At 42.6% G+C, this 21,938-nt stretch overlaps 1 protein-coding gene across 1 annotated transcript in view; it reads left to right on the forward strand.

Moving 5' to 3' along the window:
- Positions 1 to 7,619: 7,619 nt before the first annotated feature.
- STK26 (serine/threonine kinase 26) overlaps positions 7,620 to 21,938 on the forward strand; it is a 32,929-nt gene continuing 18,610 nt past the window's right edge. Inside the window, exon 1 of the mRNA XM_076346904.1 lies at positions 7,620 to 7,730. Within this exon, the coding sequence (XP_076203019.1) occupies positions 7,689 to 7,730 (42 nt within the window). The 5' untranslated portion in view covers positions 7,620 to 7,688. The remainder of the gene's footprint in view (positions 7,731 to 21,938) is intronic.

Consider the following 21,938-nt stretch of genomic DNA (forward strand, 5'->3'; position numbering starts at 1 on the left):
AAAGACTCGTTGCCATCGTTACTAAGTTCTAGCCGGAGGCTCAGGAGGGTCTCCATGAGCCAAGCTGTGGTCCTCCCCCTACTAAGGCATCGTCATTAATAGCAAAGGGTATACACAACAAGTACAGCACTTGGGTCCACTGCTTGTGACAGTAATACTGTCCTGACAGTTAGAGCTCACTGCCTTGTTCGGACTTCACTCAACGTTGTGTCACAGAGCTGCCTCTGCAGGGATATGGGAATGCAAAGCTAGAAACAGGGAGCAGAGCGGTTTGCACTTCACGTCCCAGTTTGGCCTTGCAGAAGCTGTAGGCAGAGGCAAAGACAACAGGTCTCTGCCTACCCTGACCACTTCTCAGGGAATTGCGCGTTAACTGAGGGCCACCAAACAAATCCCTCCTTGCATGGCCTCCAGGAGCAAGTGCTTTTCCATAGCCGTATCCCACTGCTTTCTTCCTCTGCCTGCACTGGGGCAACTGGGAAGAAACTGTCCATGGGCTGGAGTGATGAGCACACGCCCCAGCCACATGGAAGGAACCGCGGTGCCGCCGTCTCTTCCTATCTGCCAGCATCACTGCAGGGGCAGTGGCTTTCTAAGCCGTATTCCTCCAAGGGAATTATGAAGTTATTTCTAGCTTTGACCAAAGTTTTCTCTTCTGATCGTCCCGTCTGTGCTCCCCACCGTGCCGTGACCGCTCCGCCAGCCTGTTTTCAGCAGGTACTGATAGCTGTGATGTGCCAGGAGCCCTTGGAGCATTGCCTGTGCATTTTGTGAGCCCTGTTGCCATGATACTGAACGCAGAGCAGATGTTTATTTCAACAGAGATGGCTTTGATTCCTTTTCAACTTTTCTCTCGAGCTGCCATCGTGTGTGAATACTTCTTCCCAGGAGCCAAGCGCTGTCAGGGCCCAACAGGCAAGCATTGTCGCTGCAGCCAGCGCGGAGGGGAACAGGGTTGAGAGGCATGTGGCAGAGCTGCATAAAGCAAGCTGATGGCCCTGGCCTTTCAGGAGGGATGGTTGAGCCTCTGGGGAGACTGGCTGAAAATGGGTGTGCATGTGTGTGCATGTGTCTATGCACATGCATGTGTGTGCGCGCACGTACGTGTATTTGTGTGGCTTCGTTTTGGTGCTGAAAGCCTGGCAAGGCTGGGGAAAAGCAGTCTCCTGCTCACAGCTAGTGCTCCCAGCACTTCATTTTTCTGTTTCCTCCCAGTTGCCTTCATCAAATCATCGCTGCCTTGCTGCAGACTTGGACCAGCGTGGCTGGGGGCTGAGCTGATGAGACCATCCTTTTCTTCAGAGCATGAGAAGCCAGGCACCAAAAAATATTGAAGATGTGGTAGAAAAGGTAAGGAGATCCCTTTCTTTAGGACAGTAATTCCAGGTGAGAACTACTGAGAAGAGATACCACTTCTTCCTGAATTTATTTTTTCCCTTTTCCTTTCCCCTTTCCTTTCATTTCCTCCCTAGTTTTCCTGTTGGAATCTTTTAAAAATTCTCTCTTTCTTGTCTCTTTTCTCTCTCTCCTTTAACCCATCTTGTCTCTTTCTTTCTCCCCACCCTTTTCTTGGTGCTGGCAGAAGCGGGTGCTAGGAGCAGCCTGCCCCCGCAAGCACCCTGCCCGGAGCCCTGCCCAGGGCTATCAGCCTCACGCCCCTTTGGAGCGAGTGCTTTGTTAGTACAGGAATTCCACCAGAACCACCTTCTTGTTGCTGTTCCCTTGTATAGAAATGTTTTTAATTCTATAAATACTATATGTATTTTACTAAAAAAAAAAAATTAAAAAAAATAATGGTTGGACCGGCTATGCAAAGATTCTGTGCTGGTGGAGCTGGCATTTTGTTTGCCCACTGTCAGGGCCTCTCACTCACTTCCTTCACCCCTTCCACTGTTGCAGCCAAACTATTTTTGGTATTCCAAGAGCGCAAGCTTTGCTGAAATTTTGGTTTCCTGCTAAGGGGGAAATTAGAGCAGGGAAGAGTTATTTAAAAGAATAAAATATATTTGCAAGCAGGGAGGAGAATATGTGAGAACACTAATTTGAGAAGATCAATGTTCTGTGATGTTAAATTACTGAGTTGGATATAATTACCTATAAATGTGTGTGTGGTTTATTTTACAAATGGAAGTGTAAGTAGAGTATATTTGTAATAAAGAGGTCAGAAACACAACACTAACCCCATCTCACTTATATTGTAATCTTGGAAGCACAGGACTATCCTACAGAAGACTGGCTTCTTTAAGCCAAATACTATATTGAAACAAAAAGTTCACCAATACAAGGATTTTTTTGCGACAAAGGTGGAAAGTTTGCCCTTGAACTTGTGAACAGTGCATTCAATTTATCATAATCCTTAGTCACGCAGTGACTCACCATTCACCACACTGGTACAATACACATTCACTATTAGCTTAGTACCTGCGTAAAGACAACTTACTGATTTTTTTTTCCTGTTATGGAAAATTAAAATTATGTCAATGAAGAACTCCCAGGAAAGAAATGAAACTGTGCTACAGACCCATCTAGTACCATGGGCACCGTGTCTACTTGTTCTGTTAGCAAGTAGCTTCACCTACCATCGCAGGACAGTTCCTCCTGTCTCAGCTGGGTACTGTTTCGCCAAACGTTAACCCTCCAGGTTGAAACTTCAACATGGGAACAGGCCGGCTGTGCCAGAACAAAGCCCATCTACCACAGCAGCTCATCTCTGGCTGGAGCCAGTGGCAGGGACTTAGGGAAGCGTGCGAGGACGGAGTGAGCAGGGGCAATGCTTGCATTCACCTGCAGGGATTTGCAGCTCACATACTTCCTCAACCAGAGCTGCTAGTTTTATAAATAGTATTTCCCAATGTTGGGGTTTTTTTCCTTCCATTAAACTGTCCAGTCACTTTTGGCCTGTAGCAAGGAGTTCGCCAGCTTAACTATACCCTGCGTGAAGAAGTGCCTACTTTGTTTTGAACCTGGCACCTGCTTGTTTGATTTAATGATCCTTAGTCCTTGCATTGAAGGAGGTGGCGAACCAGCATCCCTCACCCAGCTTTTCCATCCTAGGCATTTACCTCAGCCTGATTATTTTCCTTAAAAGTACAGGAAGCGACAATTAAAAAATAGTTCAGCCATTTCTAAGAAGAAGATTGCAGGAAGATGTATCATTTTGTCCTGCTAAGAAATATCATTTTGCCCCCTTGCTTTTGAGGGAGGACGTGAAATGTGATAAAGCCATCATCTTTGTGTCAAGGATATGCCATTGTCGTCTCCTGGAGAAAATGCACAAGTTGGCCATGTTATGTGAAAATCTCCGTTTATGAACACTTAGTTGACACTGGCAGACTTTGGCAGCTGAATTCTCTAAATAATTAATTTGTGCTGAAGGAGGTCCTTGCACCGGCTGTCCTGCAGAATGACTGAGCTGGCTCCTCTGGGGGAACTCAGAGCTGGAGAAGACTTTTGCCAGCCAATTCTCCTGGTGGCATGGGGCTGCTGTCACTGTTCTGGGAACAAAGGGAACCTCTGCTTTATGTCCTGGCACTCACCTGCCTGCACCCAGACTGCAGGAGGTTGGAAACAGCCCTGCCAGGTCGCAGAGGCAACAGGGAAGGTCAGATGCTGCAGGAGCTGGAGAATGAGGAGAGGCAAAGAGGATGGATACAGGGCATGGGAAGGAAACTGGTGGGAAGAAGTGGCTGTACTATGGTACTGTTTCTAGTCCAGCTGCAAGGGTTTATAATTTTAAATTATTAACTTGATACAGAAATATCAAAGTTGTAATATGGGATTGAAGAGAGCTACATCTATCTCCCATGTTAGTGAGTATCAGCAGTTTCTAGAGGCAGTGCTGGAAATTCTGCAGCTGCTGAATAACTTGCCTCTAAGACAAAGTGATTTCCCTAATGCCCGTGAATCAGAGACTGATTTATGTCAAAGAACAGAAAAATTACATCCTTGCAAAAACATTTTCATTCTTTCTTTTACATGTCCGGTGTTCTCATTAATAAAATAAATATGTGGCCCTTTTTTTCCTGATCCCAGTCAACTTTTAACCTCCACAACATCTTTGGCAGGGTGTTTCAAATGTAAAAACATGAAAGGCATTGAATTTTACCAGTTTGGGGTGCTGTATTCCACTTTTATGTGATGACCCATTAGCTGTGCTGCTTGTATTGAGAGAAAGGCGTGAGGAGGATGAATGACGGGATCGTCACCGCAGCCCGGGTCAGCACCGCACCAGCCAGATGAACTTTACAAAGGCACTAAAGGGTTTCAAATACCCAGATCCACCCTGACACATAGAAACTGTGCATCACATTTCCTAGACAGATGTGTGAGTCTGATGGGGTCTTTCCTAACAGTGAGTTTGCATCAGCTCTGCTGGAACCAGATCAGACACCCACTCCCTCCCTCACCCCAGCAAGTCACTGTGAGGAGTTCCTGCAGTCCACAGCTATGATAAGATGCAGTATTCTTCTATTTAGCAGTGTAAGTAATTTCATTTTATTCATTTACGTTTGGAAGTTTGAGAGAAATTTCTACCACTTTTTGTGGTAGGTGTAAACCAGCTAACATGGTGCAGGCACTCTCAAAGAGCCCAGTGTTTTTACTAGTTCCCTGCAGTCTTCTGATGTAAAAATAATTGTATTTTCACACCAGCAACACAAAAATAGTAGTTAAACACGCAAAACAGTAGAAGGTCTGACTTGGGTCACATTGCTACTGCAAGGCCCCGGCGAGCTGTCTTAAGTGAATTATAGACACATTTAAGTCTTTGAAAACAGCAGCAACAGGTACTTACAGGGCGGGCTGGGAGGGGGCAGGGAAGCTCTTTCATACGGCAATATCAGCAACTGACCATCTGACTTTCTTAATGCACAAATGAGAACTTGCTAATTATAGAGTGCCATACAATATTACAACCCTTTCCTTAGATGTTATGGTGCCAGCCTACCTCTCTTCACAGCCTGGCTCGATGATTCAGTCATTACGTGACCAGCTGATTACTTAAGATTCCCTGACAGATTTTCCTCCCTGGCTTCACCCACTGTATCATCCCAGGGCTTTCTGAGCGAGTATAGCATAAACAAGTATTGCCTTTTCGCTGAACATTTTGCTCTGTGTTGTCACTGCAGTTCTCTTGGCCAATCTGCCACGGGTGGGAAATAACTACAGATATAATTAGTGGAGAGAATACGTTATCACATGCATAGCAATTGTCCTGCTCGTACTCTATTAAATAAATTTGTTACAGTCCCTTTCATGTTATATTAAGCTGCATGCAAGTCAGAAATGCATAAAAGGCCAAAAATCTCAGTATATGGCCCCAAAACAGGAAGCGTGGATTGGCAATTGGTACTCTCTCTGATACAAAGTAAACAGGTGCCTTCAAGAGGAAATACGTGAGGGAGAGCGTAAAATCCAGACAAGGCTGAGATACCCAGTTAGCGGGATTCCGGGGAGAAAAATCAAGGTAACTAATAGATAGAAAAAGAAAAGGAGAGCCTCAGAGCCAGAAGAGGAACAGAGGGACGGTAATACATTAGCAGTGTGAAACAAAAATCCTCGTATTTAATTTGTCAGGATTTTTTCAGGGGTCATGTTCTAAAGAGCATTAAAAGGCAAGAGTAGAAGTGATTTAAGTATGTTTGAGCAGAATGAACCAGGCAGGATTCAGAAGTTCCATGAGTGGATGTTCATTCATTTATTTACTGAACCACACTGTACATAATTAAGAAAGCTTTTTGTCAGTAGAAATCCCCTTTCTTCCCAAAGGTTTATTAATCAAAAACATTTTTAAATTTAAGTATACGGTATAAACTTTCAGAAAATACTTTCCCTAAATATTCCACCCATTAAAATGAACTCCTTATAGGCTCCTAGGTAACTTAAGACGTATAACTATCATGTAGAAGCCTTTTAAAGCTATGTTATTTTTTTAAAAGGTGCAGAAGAAAGTAAATATTTTAAAAACTTTGTAAAGGCTTAACAAACTGGCAAGTTGGAAAAAAAATATTCCAGCATGAGCCACGAGCCTGTCCTTAACTAACATCACTGTGAGTTTGTTTTTTGGTTCAAACCACAGTGAGTTAAGGATGGAAAGACTGCCTAACTTTGAAATTATTGGCTTTAGCCTGTTTTAACACAACCTTACCTTAAACAGAGGTGTTTTGTGTTCCTTGCCACAGTGCAATATTTCTCCGAGTCGTAAGGGAGGGAGGCCGCCTTCCGTCACATCCTTTCCGAAGGGACCCACCCTCTGAACAGGGTAGCTCTGGTACGGCCAACAATCCAACATCTCCAGCTTACCTTACGTTTTCTTGGCTTTTAGACCCATAAACCTGTGAATTTAAGGGAAGTCCTCGCATACCCACGACGATATTTGTGACGGGCCCATGTGATTTCTACGTTCTTGCTCAGAGGAGTGAGGGGAAGACCAGTGTCATAAAAGATGTTGTTTTTAGCTTTGCTTGAGTAACTGGCAAAACTTTCATGTATAGGAATGTGAATCACACACACGAATAGGTGACTCATGTAAGAATGGGAAAAATGTCACCCGAAAACAGTTATTTCCTCCTCCCCTGGCCCTGGTAGAATGTGGGGGGCAGCCGACCCCACCAGGGAAGGAGGTGGCAGTGAGGGGCACAAGGGTTCCGCAGCAGCTGGGCCAGGGCTGGTGGACAGCTGGCCTGGGTGGGAAATCCTCCTGAGGAGGCAAGAAAACCAACCACCCCAAACTGGGACCTGAACCTCCACAGCTGCATCGGACTTGCCCACACTACCTTTGCCATGGCTGCCTGCCAGGAGCACCCCCGAGATGAGAAGACACCACCTCTTTGTGTCACAAAAGCAAATAAACCCCATAAAATATCCACTCAATTATTTGCACCTACGTGTCTCTGGGGCGCAGGAGCCAGGGGTACAGGTGTGGTGGTGACAGGGCGTTTGGGAGTACAGGGGGCTGAGGCCATGTGTCCGGGGGTACAAGGCGCTGTGACAGCGTATGTGGGAGGACACGACCCTGTGACAGCGCCTGAGGGGTCCAGGCCGGTCCGAGCCCGGCCCGGGCCAGCGCTGCGGCGTCGCCGGAGCCGAGGTGCCGCCGCCGCCGCCGCCCCTCCCTCCGTCCCCCGGTCCCTGCCCGCCCGGCCCGAGGCGGCCGAGGAGGCGGGGGCAGCTGACGCCAGGGCCCGTGCGGCGGCTCCGCCCCGCGAGGCCGGAGCTGAGACGGAAGAAGCCGTCGCCGCCGCACAGCAGCCGCCGCCTCCTGCCGGAGCCCGACATGGCGCTCTGAGCCCAGCCCCGGCCGTGCCGAGAGCCGCCACCCCGCGCGCCTCTCCGGGGGGCCCCGAGCAGCCGCCCCCGCGCCGGGACCGGGGAGGGGGGCATGGGCAGGGCGAGCGGCGCCAGCCGGCAGGGCCGCTGCTAGGAGCCCGGCGGGCATGGGAGAGCGGCGCTAGAGACCCCCTTCCCGCCCGCGTCGCGCAGCTCGGCCCCAGCCCCGCGGCCGCGAGGTGAGCCGGCGGCGGGCGGGGGCTGCCGGGCAGGGCGGGCCGCGGGGAGGGAAGGAGGGAGCGCGGCCCGCGCTAAAGCCGCCTCCCCGCCGCTTTGTCCTTCCAGGCCCCGCCGCCGCCGCCCAGGAGCAGGGAGGCCGAGAGAGGGGAGCAGCGGGCGGCGCCCGGCCGCCGCAGCCCGCCATGGCCCACTCGCCCGTGGCGGTGCAAGTGCCCGGCATGCAGGTGAGCTCCGCGCCGCGCCGGCCCCAAAATGGAGGCGACGGGCCCGGGCTCGGGCCCGGCTCCGGAAACGGCGCTTGCGGCCCCACCGGGCGGAGGCCGCCGCTGGGGCGACGGGTCCAGGGGACCGCGGGTGGGCGAAGCGGGGCGGGCGGCGCGGCCTGGCCGCGGAGGAGCCTCGGAAAGGCCTCGGCCTAGGTAGCAGCGCGGGCCGGAGCCCTCGCCGAGCGAGGGAGGGGGGTGCTCTGAGGTAACGGGAGGCCCTGGAGGGGCCCCGCTCCTTCAGCGTGCCCCAGGGGGGCGGCGTACCTGCAGCCAGCCCCTCGGAGGCGAAGGGTTTTCCTTCCCCCCCCTCCCTTCCCCCTTTGTTTCAGGGTTGGCCGCGCTGCATCCAGGAGCACGTAAGAGCGTCTAAAACTGATTAAAGGCGAAATGAAGTTAATCGCAGGGTGTGTGGGTGTGCAGTAAATGACATATCAGGCTCGCTGGCAAGCGTACCTCCTGCAGGACTTCCCCACCAACATGCGCTTGGCGCTGGGCCTGTAGCGCAGCTTCTCCGAGGACCTTGCGATTAATGGAAAGGTGGTAAAGGCGAGGTCCGGTGGTGGTACAGCACAGCGGCCAGCTTGCTGTGGGAGCCGTCATCTGTCAGAAACTTGCACCTCTCTTCGGCTGGGAATGAGACCTGGTGCTGTTTCTGTGTGTTTTCAGTATCTGCTTAGAAAACAAACAAGCTCCTATATAATTGATTTTTCATAGGGAAGGTGGGATACCTCTGACTCTTTGTTTTACATCACTGGGCAGTCTTAACACAAGTTTGGTCAGAGATAGTTATCAAATGTAAAGGAGCTGAGGACCAAACTCATTTCACTGTTGACTTTTGCTTGTCAGACACTGGCAGCCCAGTCAGTGTTTTGAGCTTTCTCTTAACTTGTGGGATAGTCATGCCTGTATAATACTGGTTTTCAGTTCAAATAACATAGAAGACTTTATGATACGTCTCTATGTATGTGAGATGTACAGTTAAGAGTTCGGGGGTTTCAGAACAGAAAGTTAAAATTTCTCTTGTTCAAATATCCTCATCACTTTTAGAAAGTGTAGAATTGATGTATAAACAGTATTAAAATATTAATTTAGGTTAGTTACAATACCAAGGTTTGGTTTACCTTTCTGATTTCTAATAACTGGCAGGCTTTCTGAAGTCAGCTAAATTTTGGTCATCCGCTGACTTTCTGTTCATAGAAGAGGACATAAACCACTTCAGCCTCCCTGTTCCATTGATATGTCAAGGTTACCGTTGTATTGGTACATCCTTAACAATGGGAAGTTAAAGAAATTTTTAATAGAAATTTAGAGGCTTTAGCCCGAGCTTCTTTATTTATATCCTCTGTCATTTTTAGTGTGTTTGTATTTGGGAGACTTCTATTTCAAAATCCAAGTTTATAATTTCCTTATTTTTATGTCTGCTTAATGTATTGCTGTCCTGTTTCCATAGCTGCCCTGTCATCACAAAAGGACCTTGAAATTATTTAAGGTCCTGCTTTCCATTGTTAAACCAATAAACTTTATGTGATAGCATACTTAGTTCCACTAGTATTGTTGTTAGTTTAACCCAGACCCCTTAACATATATCTGTAAGTTTAAAGCATTTTTTTAACTGTTACATATGTACAACTGCATAGAATTAAAATGTATTTTTCCCATGGTGACCTTTTTTAATGAAGGCTATTGCACAAGTCCTGAAGGTCTTAGACTACAAAGAAATATAATCTGGTGCAAAATTACTCTGCTCACTCTTCTTTTAGAAGAGTCACAATACAGTTGTTTTGTTTTGGTTTTTTTGAAGAGAGTGGTAGTCTGAGGTATAAGGGTTGCTTCTTTTGTTTGTTAACCTATTTGAACTCTTCAGTCAGGATCATCCGAGTGATGATAAAAGCGTCCCTGCTTCTGTTCAGTGTTAAAGTAAATGCATGGTGATGAACTGAAGAAGGAATAAACAGTTTCTTCTCTAATGGAAGAAGATCTAATAGTTAAGTTAAAACTATCACTGTGGGAAAGTTCCTGTAATGTCAAACCCCTTGTTTTGTAGCCTGTGTTGAGGGAAACATTTTATTGAATGTAACAGTTGGAAACTGAATTTTCCAGAGAATGTGTTACAGGTTTGAAGTTTTCAGTTTTATTGTAATCTTATACTTTCAATCCCATTTCATTACACAAAAAAAAGTATCAACAAAAATCCAGAAATAATTTATTATTTAATTCCCATACTCCAAAAAGAAGACTTTGATAGTTTATCACCAAAGTATAACAGAAGCTCTTTTGACTGTTTTAAGATCTTTCATCTTACGAAGAGTCAGGTTCCCTTTAAAAAAATCCAAACATGGAAAATTACAGAAAGTCACAAAGAGTTATTTTTGTGAACTCAGAGTCTGACTTAAAGTACCCTGGCAACAAAGGAAGACCCAGAGGTAGTATTATCTGTTGCCCTTATGAGTAGTTACAGAACCATTTGTTTATGTAGTGGTTGCGTTCTGTTTAACCTGTCTTGTGTCCCTAACAAAACCAAATTTCATACCTAACAATTCTTGCCTGTGCAAACAACTTCCTAAACACATTCATTTTCTTCACTCCTTTGGAAAGGCTCCATTTGATCCAATTGTATGATGTTAACTTACTTGCTGCCAAACTTCTAAGCCCATTCAATAAAATCAAAGTACTCAGTGAATGTGTGAAATGAGTGCTCTGAAGCTGAGCATGATACCCCAAATTACAACATTTTACACAGACTCCAAGATGAGAGGGAAAAATGAAAGGTTGATGGAGCTATGTGAACACAATTAAGGTGTCCTGGTTACATGAAGCACAGTTTGCAATGAGTTTGCATGTCAGGTTGGAGTTTTTATTCAGTAATGTCACTGTAACTTTGTTCCTCAGGATAAAAATATTCAAACTAGTTCTTAGTCTGGAATGCTTTGAGATGTCACAGTGAGAAACTTGTCCGCTGGCACTATCTTCAAGGAATCCAGCTGAACTCATACAGAGCACTTCTGGATATGGCTTGCAAGAGAGGTGCTAGAGCCTAGCTTTGTCTTTTACCAATCCAGGGCCTACACTGAAAACAGAGCTGGAGTGAAGGTGTTGGACCCCTTATTAGTAGTCCTACACTACTGCTTTTCTCTTGCCCAGCAGGCAGGATATATAGTTCAGAGGGTTACGTTCATTTCAAGTGATCAGAAAGTTTATGTCAGTCATTTCAGAATGATGCATTTCCGATGAACTTATGTTACTGGCAGCATCTCATACAGTACTCCAAACCTTAACACTTTCCAGCCTCTCTTACTTGTAAGCTTACAAATAAGCAATAATTAACCTTTCTAAAGTGGACAGTGAGGAAATCTTGCTCTCTGTCAACACCCTGATTTTCCAAACTAGCCTGTAAACTTCAGCAATGGAACATCACTCAAGTGATAAATGCCTTTTTTAGCTGGTAGAGTTTTTATGTATAAACTTTCCCTTTTCCTATTCTAATTTGTTGTGCACAATCTTAAGTCTGTGAAATATTCATTCATTAACTGATGGGAATGTTGATTCTTCTCATTTGTGTTTCTTCTTGTCAGTATGCGTGTCTTTGGAACCTGGTTTGGGGCTTTATTTCTCTTTATCTCTGCTATCCTACTCATCTAAACACTTTTTGTTTCCTTTCTCATGGTTTTGTTGATATCTCCTGATCCTGTATAGCAGTAGTCTTGAGTGTAGCCAGAAAGGTTGTTTAGACCTGATCTCCATCTGTTTTTATTGGCATTCAGACTATCCTGCAATAAAGAGCCTAACTTCCTCTAAAAGCAGAGCAACCAGAAGCATGTGACCTGTCAGCTGGTGTACTCTGATTCACAATTGAAGGATTGCTTGATTAAACACAAACTTGGATGTAAAGGTGAGCTTTGCTCTCTGTACTGCCAGTTAACAGACTGGCTGTAGGGCGCTGCTCGCTGAACACCCTGAGCCTGGCAGCTGGAGAGTCTCTCCCTGCAGGATGCTCAGAGGTGGATCAGTTAACATCTAATTATTGGATGGGTATAGAAAAATGAAAGGAGAGGTAGCATTTGATTTTGGAAGTGGTCTTCTTCATAGACCAAGAAAAAATACATTTTCTCTTAAATTAGTGCATCTTTAGAAATGGGGTCTTTGTGTGGTGCCTAAAGCTAGTCTGGAAGTCTGTCGGATTTCTAGTAAACCTTATGCATTGTAGTTACAAGAATATGACTTCTGTTAAGAGCAAGCAGTCTGTTACTGTCAAATGCTTAAATGTTTAGCGGGTGGGCATTAGAGGAACTTAAGCCTTTGAAGAAAGATCCATTCAAGGATCTGTTAATTTATTCCTCTTCTAGGAACTGAGCTGTATCCAGATGCTTCTACAGTGACTTTGAAAAGACTTTAAACTTTTATTATTTAGAGACATGACTTACTTAAAGGAAACTGGAAAATCCAGCGCTTGCAGGACACCAGGAGACTCACAGTGCCTAGAAAACAGGGATTTCTTATGATTAAGCTAGGCTGGACTCCAGTGTTTTGGTGATGAATACCTTGTCCAATTTCAGTTCCTTGATTTGTACTTTGAGCCACAGTGCAGGCAGACTGCAGGAAGATAGTATTTTAAGACCTGTGGAGAACATGCCTCTTTGCTACCTGAAGCAGATATGCATTAAAGTATTTGTGGAATTCAACACTGCAGTTGTTCCTTTCCTGGTTGTGCTTGATGTACGAGCTGTGTCATACCTAATAGTAGTCTGCTAAGTCAGCTCAGGCTTTATTAGCTGAACTTGGTTCTTCCATCTTGTGCATGGTGATAAGTTATTCTGATGACAAAGAAAAGTAGGGCTCAATCATACTTGCACTGTCTTACTGTTATCAAAGGAGGAGGATTTGTTTATATAGATTGTTTCTTTATATATAGTAACTTTGTGGCACGCCATGAAGAGTATATATGACTGAATGTGCCTCTGCAGCAGTATTTGTCGTATGAGACCTATGAAACATCTTAGTAAAGATAGGCAAGTGTATTATCCTCAGTTGTCATTGTTTTCAGTCATCTCCAAAAGTGAAAGGATGAATTTTAAACCTGTTAGTAAAAGTACCACTTGTTTGCTCTTTGGTGATTACCTTCAGATTTAAGAAAGAGTCACCAACTCTGAAAAGTGATAAAAAACTATTGTTTCGTCTTTCATTTATTCTTAGGGACTGAGTGTAATAATTGACAGACACTTGAAGAGTTCAGGGATGGGTTTTGGGGGCATGGGGTTGAGGATGAACAGTACAAAGTTGGTTTTGAAATTCTTCTGTAACAAACAATTTTCTGATATGCTGTAATTAGTGGCTACATATATGTTGTCTTTGCAGAAATAAAGTTGGTGAGGTATCTATCATGTCAGGAACCACTGTTCCAAATCCTGATATTTTGTTCTGACTTACAATAATTGAAAAATCAAATTCCTTCCTAATATTGCCTCACCAGTTTTTAATCTTTTTAACCGTCACTTGTTCTTTAAACTTAAACTTCTAGCAGTTCTTCTAGAACAAGTCTGTTCTGCTGATTAGATGAGGATCACTGAGCACACTCCTTAGGTCTGAAGGAGAGACTTAAATCTCACGGGAAGGGTGCCCATCTAGTGATATTCATTGAAATCCATTCTGCCAGAGGGATTGCTAAGCCAAATAAATCTGGCAAAAAGAACTCAATCAGAGAAACTATTAATAAAGGAATTGACAAGGTAACAGTAGCTCACCGGTCTCATTCTTCCTTATATCTTGTGCATGTGGTTTTGCAGAGATAGGCTATATTGATTAGGTACGTAGCTCGGGAAAGAGCATGGCGTCAGCTTAGATCTTTCTTTATGAAGAAGGCTTTGAAGAACTGTGTAGTCAACTCTTAGAAGTGTGAAGCCAAGTTTGTCTTGCCAAAATCTGTATTTGAATGATCTTGATCAAGGCAGCGTATCTGGAAAAGCTTTGTGGCGTGATCTATCCTGGATCTGCATGAATTCTATATGCATTGATGAAGGAGAACAACAAATGAGAAATATTAGTTATCTGCAGGTTTCACACTTGAGCTGTGTGTGGAAGGGGGAGCCTAAGAGCCCAGGGTGGCTTCACTGTTTTCAGGAACCAGAAGTCAAGAACCATGTGTTCAGTCTTGAAGAATGTGGGGTTTTTTTCTGTTTTCCCCCTGCTCCCCGATCGTTTGCAGGCTTTCCTTTCAACTGGGTACTGTTACATGTTCTGAATATTTGAATAATGTTGGAGGGGGGGCGATCAGAGGGTGTCTATGCTTTGCTAGATTGTCAAGTTGTATTTCAATGCAGGCTTCTGTGTTGGGAGCTGAATGCAGAATAATAAAAACAATGTACAGCTTGAAAATGACCATGAGTGTTGTAAAGCGCCTAAATGTAAAACACTGAATGAAAAAGATTGAATTTCTACTGGTGTTAATCAATTAAAAGCGTATGGAGAATTATGAGCGAAGCAAGATGAGCTTGCTGTTGATCTCTCACCTAGGAAGGTGTCATCTGGCAACCAGTCATAGCAAGAACATTTTTACATTCCTGCACAGCTTTATTCCAGCCTAGTTGGCAAGAAGAATCTGAATTTTTTTCAGGGTGTTTCTCTTCCTCCCCTCCCCCTTCCCCTCGCCTTTTATGTAATGAGATGCTTTGCCATGCTATGAATGAGCTGCAAAGTAATTGAAAAAGGAGTTTCCTGAAACGGGCAGGTTGGTTCTGGCAGGGTAGGTTTCTTGCTTCCTTTGCAGCTCATTTTGGAGTTGTATTTCTGGTTTTTCATTGTGTGCTTCTTGTAGCTTCAGGTCTAGTATGACTGATATGATCAAGGGCCAGTATTCAAGAGGAGAGTACAGTTTTCAAGCTTGTGGTCGTCTAGCCTTGGGAGAGGACAGGAATCTAAGATTCTAGTAGGCTGGTGTGTTTGCCTTCCTTTCTCAAAATGGTCCCTACCAAAGCTAAAGGAATGGTGTGATACCTTCTAACTGTGAGTTCCCACTTAGGGTTTGTTGCAGGCAGTGATTATGCCTGGAGAGTTATCTGTGGTAAATAAACTTGTGGCCTGCTCTTTAACCCACATTGTGTTTTGGAGCCATCCTTTTTCAACCAGTGTTTTTCTGCCTTGCTTTAATTTTGTTTAGCCTGAAAATAAATAATGACTACTTCAGTAGAGAGATTTAACAAAGATGCTTGTGTGTGTGTTCAACTTGAGGTCTTATTGCTGCTTTCTAGTTTATAAACTGGCAAGTTAAAAAGCTGGATTTTGTTGTTATTTTTGTTCTATCTGGATTATAGTATGAGTTTAATCTTATTTACAGGAGGAAAACCTGTGTATCAAGTTCTAACTTGCACAGAAAAAATGCTGAAATGGCTTCTAAGATAGAGCAGTGAGGAGGCCTGTAAAATTTATGTAGCAGTTGCCATTTAGCTGTAGCTACTGAACCTCTAAATATTAGGAAAATGGTCCAAATGCTGTAATGGTATAGTTTATTGCTGGCAGAGTTTTGACATAGTTGCTCCTTTAAATGGGTGTGGCAAAAATAAAAAAAAATTTGTTTGTGTGCTGATAAGCAGGCTGCTTGCTTGAAAGGAAAGGCATACTGCTGAAAGTAGGCTGCAGCCCATAAATGGTTATTTTTCCATATTCCTATTAGACGTGGCTTTTGTAATCTCTCTGCAGATTAGTTTTTTCAAAGCAGTTCATAAAATGGAGAGATTACAAATGTTCTTCAGCAATGAGAAATTGCAGTCGCCCTCTATCTTCTGACTTCTAATTCAGGTGTGCAGGCAGTTAGTTCATTGAGGTGGGTTAATTACCCATTCAGCAGTCACTTGTCCTGCACTGTTCAACAAAGGAGATTGTATTTGTTTTGAAAGATCAGCTTGTTGAACTCTAATAACTGCAGAATGAAGTTTGAACACTTTGGGATACCAGAACCTGTTGATTTCTTGCACTGACTTATGTCTCCATCTAAGAATGTCCATCCTTCCTAGCTATAAAGCGTTCAGTCACTTATGTCTTTTTCAAATCATAGTAAAGACCTAGCCACATAATTTGTGCCCCCCCCCCTTAATTCCTCTGACTCTTTTGGTAGGCTGTGCTCGTCAGAGATGTGAGCAGACTGAAGGATATGCAGCTGCATGCAGTGGTTTGAGGATTTTTTTTTTAAGACACTAGGTGGTTAAAAGGAACATACATAGAATGGAAGCTAAGTGGGACTCCATTTGAAATGTAAGGATATTCAGTTACAGAGAAGCTCACTGGCATGAGAAATTTCTCTTTGTGTTTCCTTCCCTCAATGCAGAACACTACATAAATAATTGGTGTAAATTTTTTTAATTGCCTGTGTCAAAGAGCTAATCTTTGGGAGATGTGTTATTATTCTTTCTTTTTGCTTATTTATGCTGTTTCCTAAGCTTCTTCATGGTGTGTTACCAAAGTGAGAGAATAGCTAAGAGTAGAGGAAGTGAGTTCAGTGGTTTCCATTTTCAGCACAACATACAATTGACAGCTTGCATCTGCCACAGGTCAGAGGTGGTTTGAAGATGAAGGTGATTCCTTAAAAATCTGAGAATGGGTGGGTTTGAATGCTGATTTTGAAGTTTTGATAGTCGTATGAATTTTCAAGCAGCTCACCTTATGGCTGACTTGATGAAAACAAAGCCACATGGGCTTTTTGCTTGCTTATTTTTGCTTTTGTTTTATATTGAAGTTCTCCAGGTTCTCACTAAAAATGGCAATGAGTCTTGGACTTGTCAGATAAGGGAGATGTTTCATAAAGTGTGTAACAGAGGTCAGGTCCCATTTAAGGACAGCAAGGCTCAGATCTAGTTTTTGCTACCTCCTGTGTAGAAAAGCTTGATAATGCAAAAGTTTGATACTTTACAAAATCAAATTGATTTGTTGTTAAAATAATTTCCTTCTTCAGTATGTATTACAGTTTCCAATAAAAATAATGAAGTATCTACTATCCTGATGTTTGAGTCTTGAACAGGACTGCAGGGTAGCATCAGTTTAGTTACATGCGAAAGTCTCTCAGAAGCAAGAGTGTGTGTGCAAGATGGAGAAAAAAGATGTCTACAGGTTCCACCCTTGTTTTGAATGTCTGCAGGTTCATTTTTTTCTGATTCTTTATAAGTAATAATGGATCTGCACCTGTGCCTTCATTAACTTCAAACCATTTACATTTTTATATATATACACACACATGCCTATGGCACTGTATGTGTGAGTAACTTTAATTGTAATAGGATTTTAAAATAAAATTGGCGGGGGGAGGTGGGAGGAGCTCCAGGAATTAAAATCTATCACTACCTGTGGTGGCTTTATTGTAAAGAAGTAAAACATTCCTTATGCAGGTAAGATATGGAAAAATATATATATAAAGTGTATGTGAATATGTATTGTTATATAATAGAATATGTATGGTGTATAATTAATGTGTATATATAATATCTGAAACTACATGCAGATAATGTATGCAAAGAAATTCAATTAAGATGAACGAATCTGTTGATTAAGACATTACTCTAAGAAGTCCCATAGCCTATCAGGTATACCAATCTTACTCCCTCTTAATTTCAGGGTTTTTTGGGGTCTGAACAGAAGAAAAACTTAGAGGTACTTTATTATCTGAGAATAGATAAATGTCTATGAATGGACTGATTACCTGTGATTTCAATGTGCTCAACCCAGATGCAGTATTTTGTAAGAGTCAGGTAAACGCTGAGAATAGATTAAATGTCTTAACTTTTAATCCGTTTTTCTTTTATTGACTTTCAAGTGTCTTTTTTACTCATGGTATTTCAGGTATTCATTCTTAAGACAATAAAAGGTATCTTGGAGATTCTACAGATAATAAACTATTTAATTTTATTGTTAGCCATAATTCAGACAGTGGGACTTAAGAGAAATGGTGCAGTGCATGCTGGCTTCAGCAACAAAGTTATACATTTCTGATCTGGCATTTTAATGCTAATGTAACTGTGAGGCTGCACAACAAATTAATTACTGGGGTGGTTTTTTGATGGTGGGTTGTTTTTGGTTTGGTTTTTAGTTTTAAATATTTTGCCATAATATAACCTCCTTCTTTTCCTCGATATTTCTGTAAGATAGCTCTTTTCCTTATAGTTTACCTTTGACTTCTCCCTGGCTATGAAGATCAGGTTTTTATTTTAGTGAGCAATTGCTTGAAGTGACGGTCTTTTAAACACACAGGTAATTCTGATGGCTTCCAAAGATACCAGTACGTGTTAGGGTGCCATAGTAGCGGACACTTGAAAAACATATGAGTAGACACTGTAATCTTCTCTTACCAACCTTTTATAAAATCTTTTGAGCTAATTATTGCATCTTTATCTAATACGTATTTGAGTAATGTCTCCCAATGTAGGTGAGCTATTCTGTAGTACTGCTACAATTTTAAGGGAACTTCTATTCCAAATAAAGCCTGGGAGACGCTTGAAAATCTGGATAGTATAACAGCATTTCTGGGTCAGCTTTTAGAAATACTGTTAAGACAACAGGATATATGTTCTCATGTTGGCAGACTACTTAGAAGAAATCTCACAAGACTATGTTAAATTATTTGCTTTGGGAGGCCTCGAGGATCCTGGTTTTGATTTTCTTAGATACAAGGCATTAGCTCAGTCTCTGTCCAAGATTCTTTGAAGCTTTGGTTTTTCATCCAGTTGTACTCGGTAGTCTTTAATGAAATTCATTAAGGAACCTTCTTAGAAGACCTGTTTCTGCAAAAGAGCTGCCATGCACTGACAGATCCTGAAGCAGTCTAACGTAGATGTTCTTTCTTCTAATTTGGTGTATGTCATTAGATATCTGTATAACCTTGAAAGTTAGATAATCAGCATGCTTTAAATTTGTTTCAGAGGAAGAATGCAGAATTTGGAGAACAGGTACATGAAAGGGTCAGAGGTGGGAAGGTGAGTCAGCCAGTCAAGTCTTGTAGCAGAATACAGCCAGGACATTGCTGTGTAGCTGTGTTTATTGGAATAAAAAGAAAATGCTTGTATAAGCCATATTGGCAGAATACTTGATGCAACTACTGCAGGTATGCTGGCAAAAGTTACGCTATAGCGTTTTTTATTTGGGGCTTCTGAGCAGGCAGTTGGACTAGATGACCTCCTGAGGTCCTTTCCAAGCCGAATTATGCTATGATCCTGTGACTGTATGTGTATAAACACATACAGTTGGATAAGAGGAGGAGAGATTTTACTGAACGCCAGCGCAGGCTGTATAGTTGTGCTAGACTGGTGAAATGGTGGACTTCCTAAGCTATGCAGTGGGCTCGTATTGTCACGCTTGTGCTGGTACTGTTGCTCATGCTGGCGAGATTGAAGTTGGCATGCGAATGTGCCTGTGCTTGTCATGCCTGTTGCTGCTTTTGTCTGTGGAAGCGGGCTTAGGGAGGGGAAGGGCAATAGATTCTTTTCCTGATTTGTCCACTTATAGGTGTTACCTTCGGGGAGGTGATGGTGGAGTCCATACACTGTCTGTTGTATTGTGACCATTTGCTGCTCAAAAGACATGACTCCCCATAGAAACCAGTATTTATTTCTAAAAAAACCAAACCAACAATTATTCATGCAGGCAACTTTCAAAACTTCTAAACCTTTTTCCCATTCAATGAAAGATCTGTGAAAGAACAGGGAATAACAATTGGCTGTTTTGCTCAGGAGTGTTAATAGTGTTAGAAATCCTAATTTCTACCATATTAGAATCTTAGCTGGCAGCTGTGCTGCAAAACCTTATTGGTATATATTGGGAGTGTGTATACACACATACACACTTTTATTTATATAAAGTATATTTCCATCCTTTTCTATACCAGAAGAAGGAGGATAGGCATTACTGCATTATATAAATTTATCTTTGTTTAAAAAGTAGTCTTTTAAAGTTTTGGTGGTTTGGGTTTTTTTATTAGTTGTAGAAAAACATTCCTGTAGAACAATAGTCTGAAAGATAAGGAAATTAAGAAAGATAAAGGCAAATCTGTTTCAAAATGCAGTCTTTGTTCTAAGGCCATATTTTAAGTTATGTTGTGTTCTAAGTTTGAAGCCTTTCCAAAGAACATTATCTCAATATTAGCCATAGTTGGTCAGAAATATTCGTCCTTATCCTGGAGTGTCCTACAGTTCCTTGTCAGCCTTGGTGAATAACAGAAGCTGTAAAACTGACTTTGCTTGCTGTGAGAGGACTTTCTCAGAATAGAAAGATGTGACTTTTTCCTCTAGTAGTCCCGCAGTGTTTGTTCTTCTCTGATGCCCCCCTGTTCCACCTCTCCCTCCCAGGGATGTACACGGAGTTCTGCGGTGTCGGGAAATCCAGCCATGCCCGATCTCTCCCTATACTGCAGCACTCCCACGTAATGGTGTTAGGAGTTGTTGGAAGTTAAAATAGCCTTTAAAGCTCTGATTCACCTGAAGTAGCTTGGGGGAGGGAGTTTGGAGGCCTGGCTTGTTTTGTTGGTGACCATTAAGTGGGTGTATAGGATTGAGTGATGTGCATTTCCACTGAGGAGCCCAGAGGAGTTTTCTGTTTAAGGTTTCTCCCCAAGCAAAACCCAAGTGTTGCCCTTTGAGTTCATAAAAGATTTGTGAAGGGTTGGATTAACTGACTATATCTGTGATTAAATTGCTTTTCTTTTATCTGTCTGGAAGTGTTTATCAGGTTTCATCTCAAATCAACAATAGCTGTTAGTTAGCATGAATGATTCCCGGAATCCCAGGCTCCAAGTGTGTCTCAAAATGAAGCTAGTTTTTCTGAAGATGAGTATTTTAGAGTTAATGGAAAGTTTTGCCAGTCCTTTCTCTTAACTCTGTTGTTTCTTGGAGGGTGTGTGTGTCTCTATTGTAAATGGAGAACTATCAGTTAATTATTCCTTATTGCAGCTAATGTAGTTTAGGAACACATTAGGTTGCTGTCTAAATGGCAGTTCTGCAGCTTTTCTAGCAGCAGGGAAAGGCTGGGTGGCAGTTGCTGCTGCTTTTGCCCCATGTGTCCCTACAATATGTTTTTGAAACACATCTGAAAATAGATTTTAAATTCAGATTTTTTTTTTAATTATTTTTTTATTTTTTTAGTCTTAACGATGAAAAGATGGCAGGGGCTGATGCAGTAGTGTATGGCAATATGGCTATCTTTGGGCAGTTTGAAGATTTACTGGGGATTTTTTGTCTGACTAAAAGCTTTATGAGCACCTGAGGCTTACAATCTTTTTCTTTCCCGGTATAATAATGTTAGTTGTCCCAGATTTCAGATCAAAATAGTACTCATCCTGTCTTTTTTCATTTGCTTTGATTATGTATTTGTTCATCTTTTAAGTCTTTCACTGGATCTATCAACAGAAGAAAATACAAAATTTTTTGCTTAATTATGTCTCTGAAGGTGGTGTGGTTTTTTGTTTTGTGTGTGGGGTTTGGTTTTGTTTTTTTGTTTTTGGGGGGTGTTTTGGTTTTTTGTTTTGTTTTTTTTTAATGGAGCAGAGTAGCAACAAGCTCATTGTAGACAAAGGGGAAATTACTCATTCTTTTTGCTTTACTGTGCTGCGCAGGAACAGCAGTGTGTCTTGTATATTTGCAAAATCTAAAAATCTAACTCCACAGATCAGCATGAATCTGCCATACTACTTCATGTTCCCTCCTCTTGTGATAGCACAAATGACAGCTTGGTATATATGAGCAGTGAACTGATTCTGCTGAAAATAAACCTGACGAATCGTATGGTTAACTCTTAGCTAAATCTGTTTCCTGATTCATCTCACCATATTGTAGAATAAATTCTGGTTCTGGTAGAAGGGAAGAAGTGACAGTAAGGGCCCAGTAAGGAAATGAGATTGTCCATTTTGGACTATGTTAAAGTAGTAATGTATTTTTTTCCCAGTAAAGATTTTTGCATCCATTTGCAAGAACACCGGTGTAAAGATGTTTTCTGCAGTTTCATGTTAATACTTGAGTATTTTGTTATGTAGGGTAATCTGTGCCTTGGGTTGAATGTCTGCTTTTGCCAAAACTGTCACTTCTTTTGCTGGTTCTGAGTTTTGGAGTGCAAGAAAGATCTAAAACAAAGCATCTCTGTCATATTTTCAAATGTTGCTATTGAATCAGAGGGCTTTTTTGGGCAGATGTTTCTTGTTTAAAG

This window comes from Aptenodytes patagonicus, chromosome 9, assembly GCF_965638725.1.
Source record: "Aptenodytes patagonicus chromosome 9, bAptPat1.pri.cur, whole genome shotgun sequence".
NCBI lineage: Eukaryota > Metazoa > Chordata > Aves > Sphenisciformes > Spheniscidae > Aptenodytes > Aptenodytes patagonicus.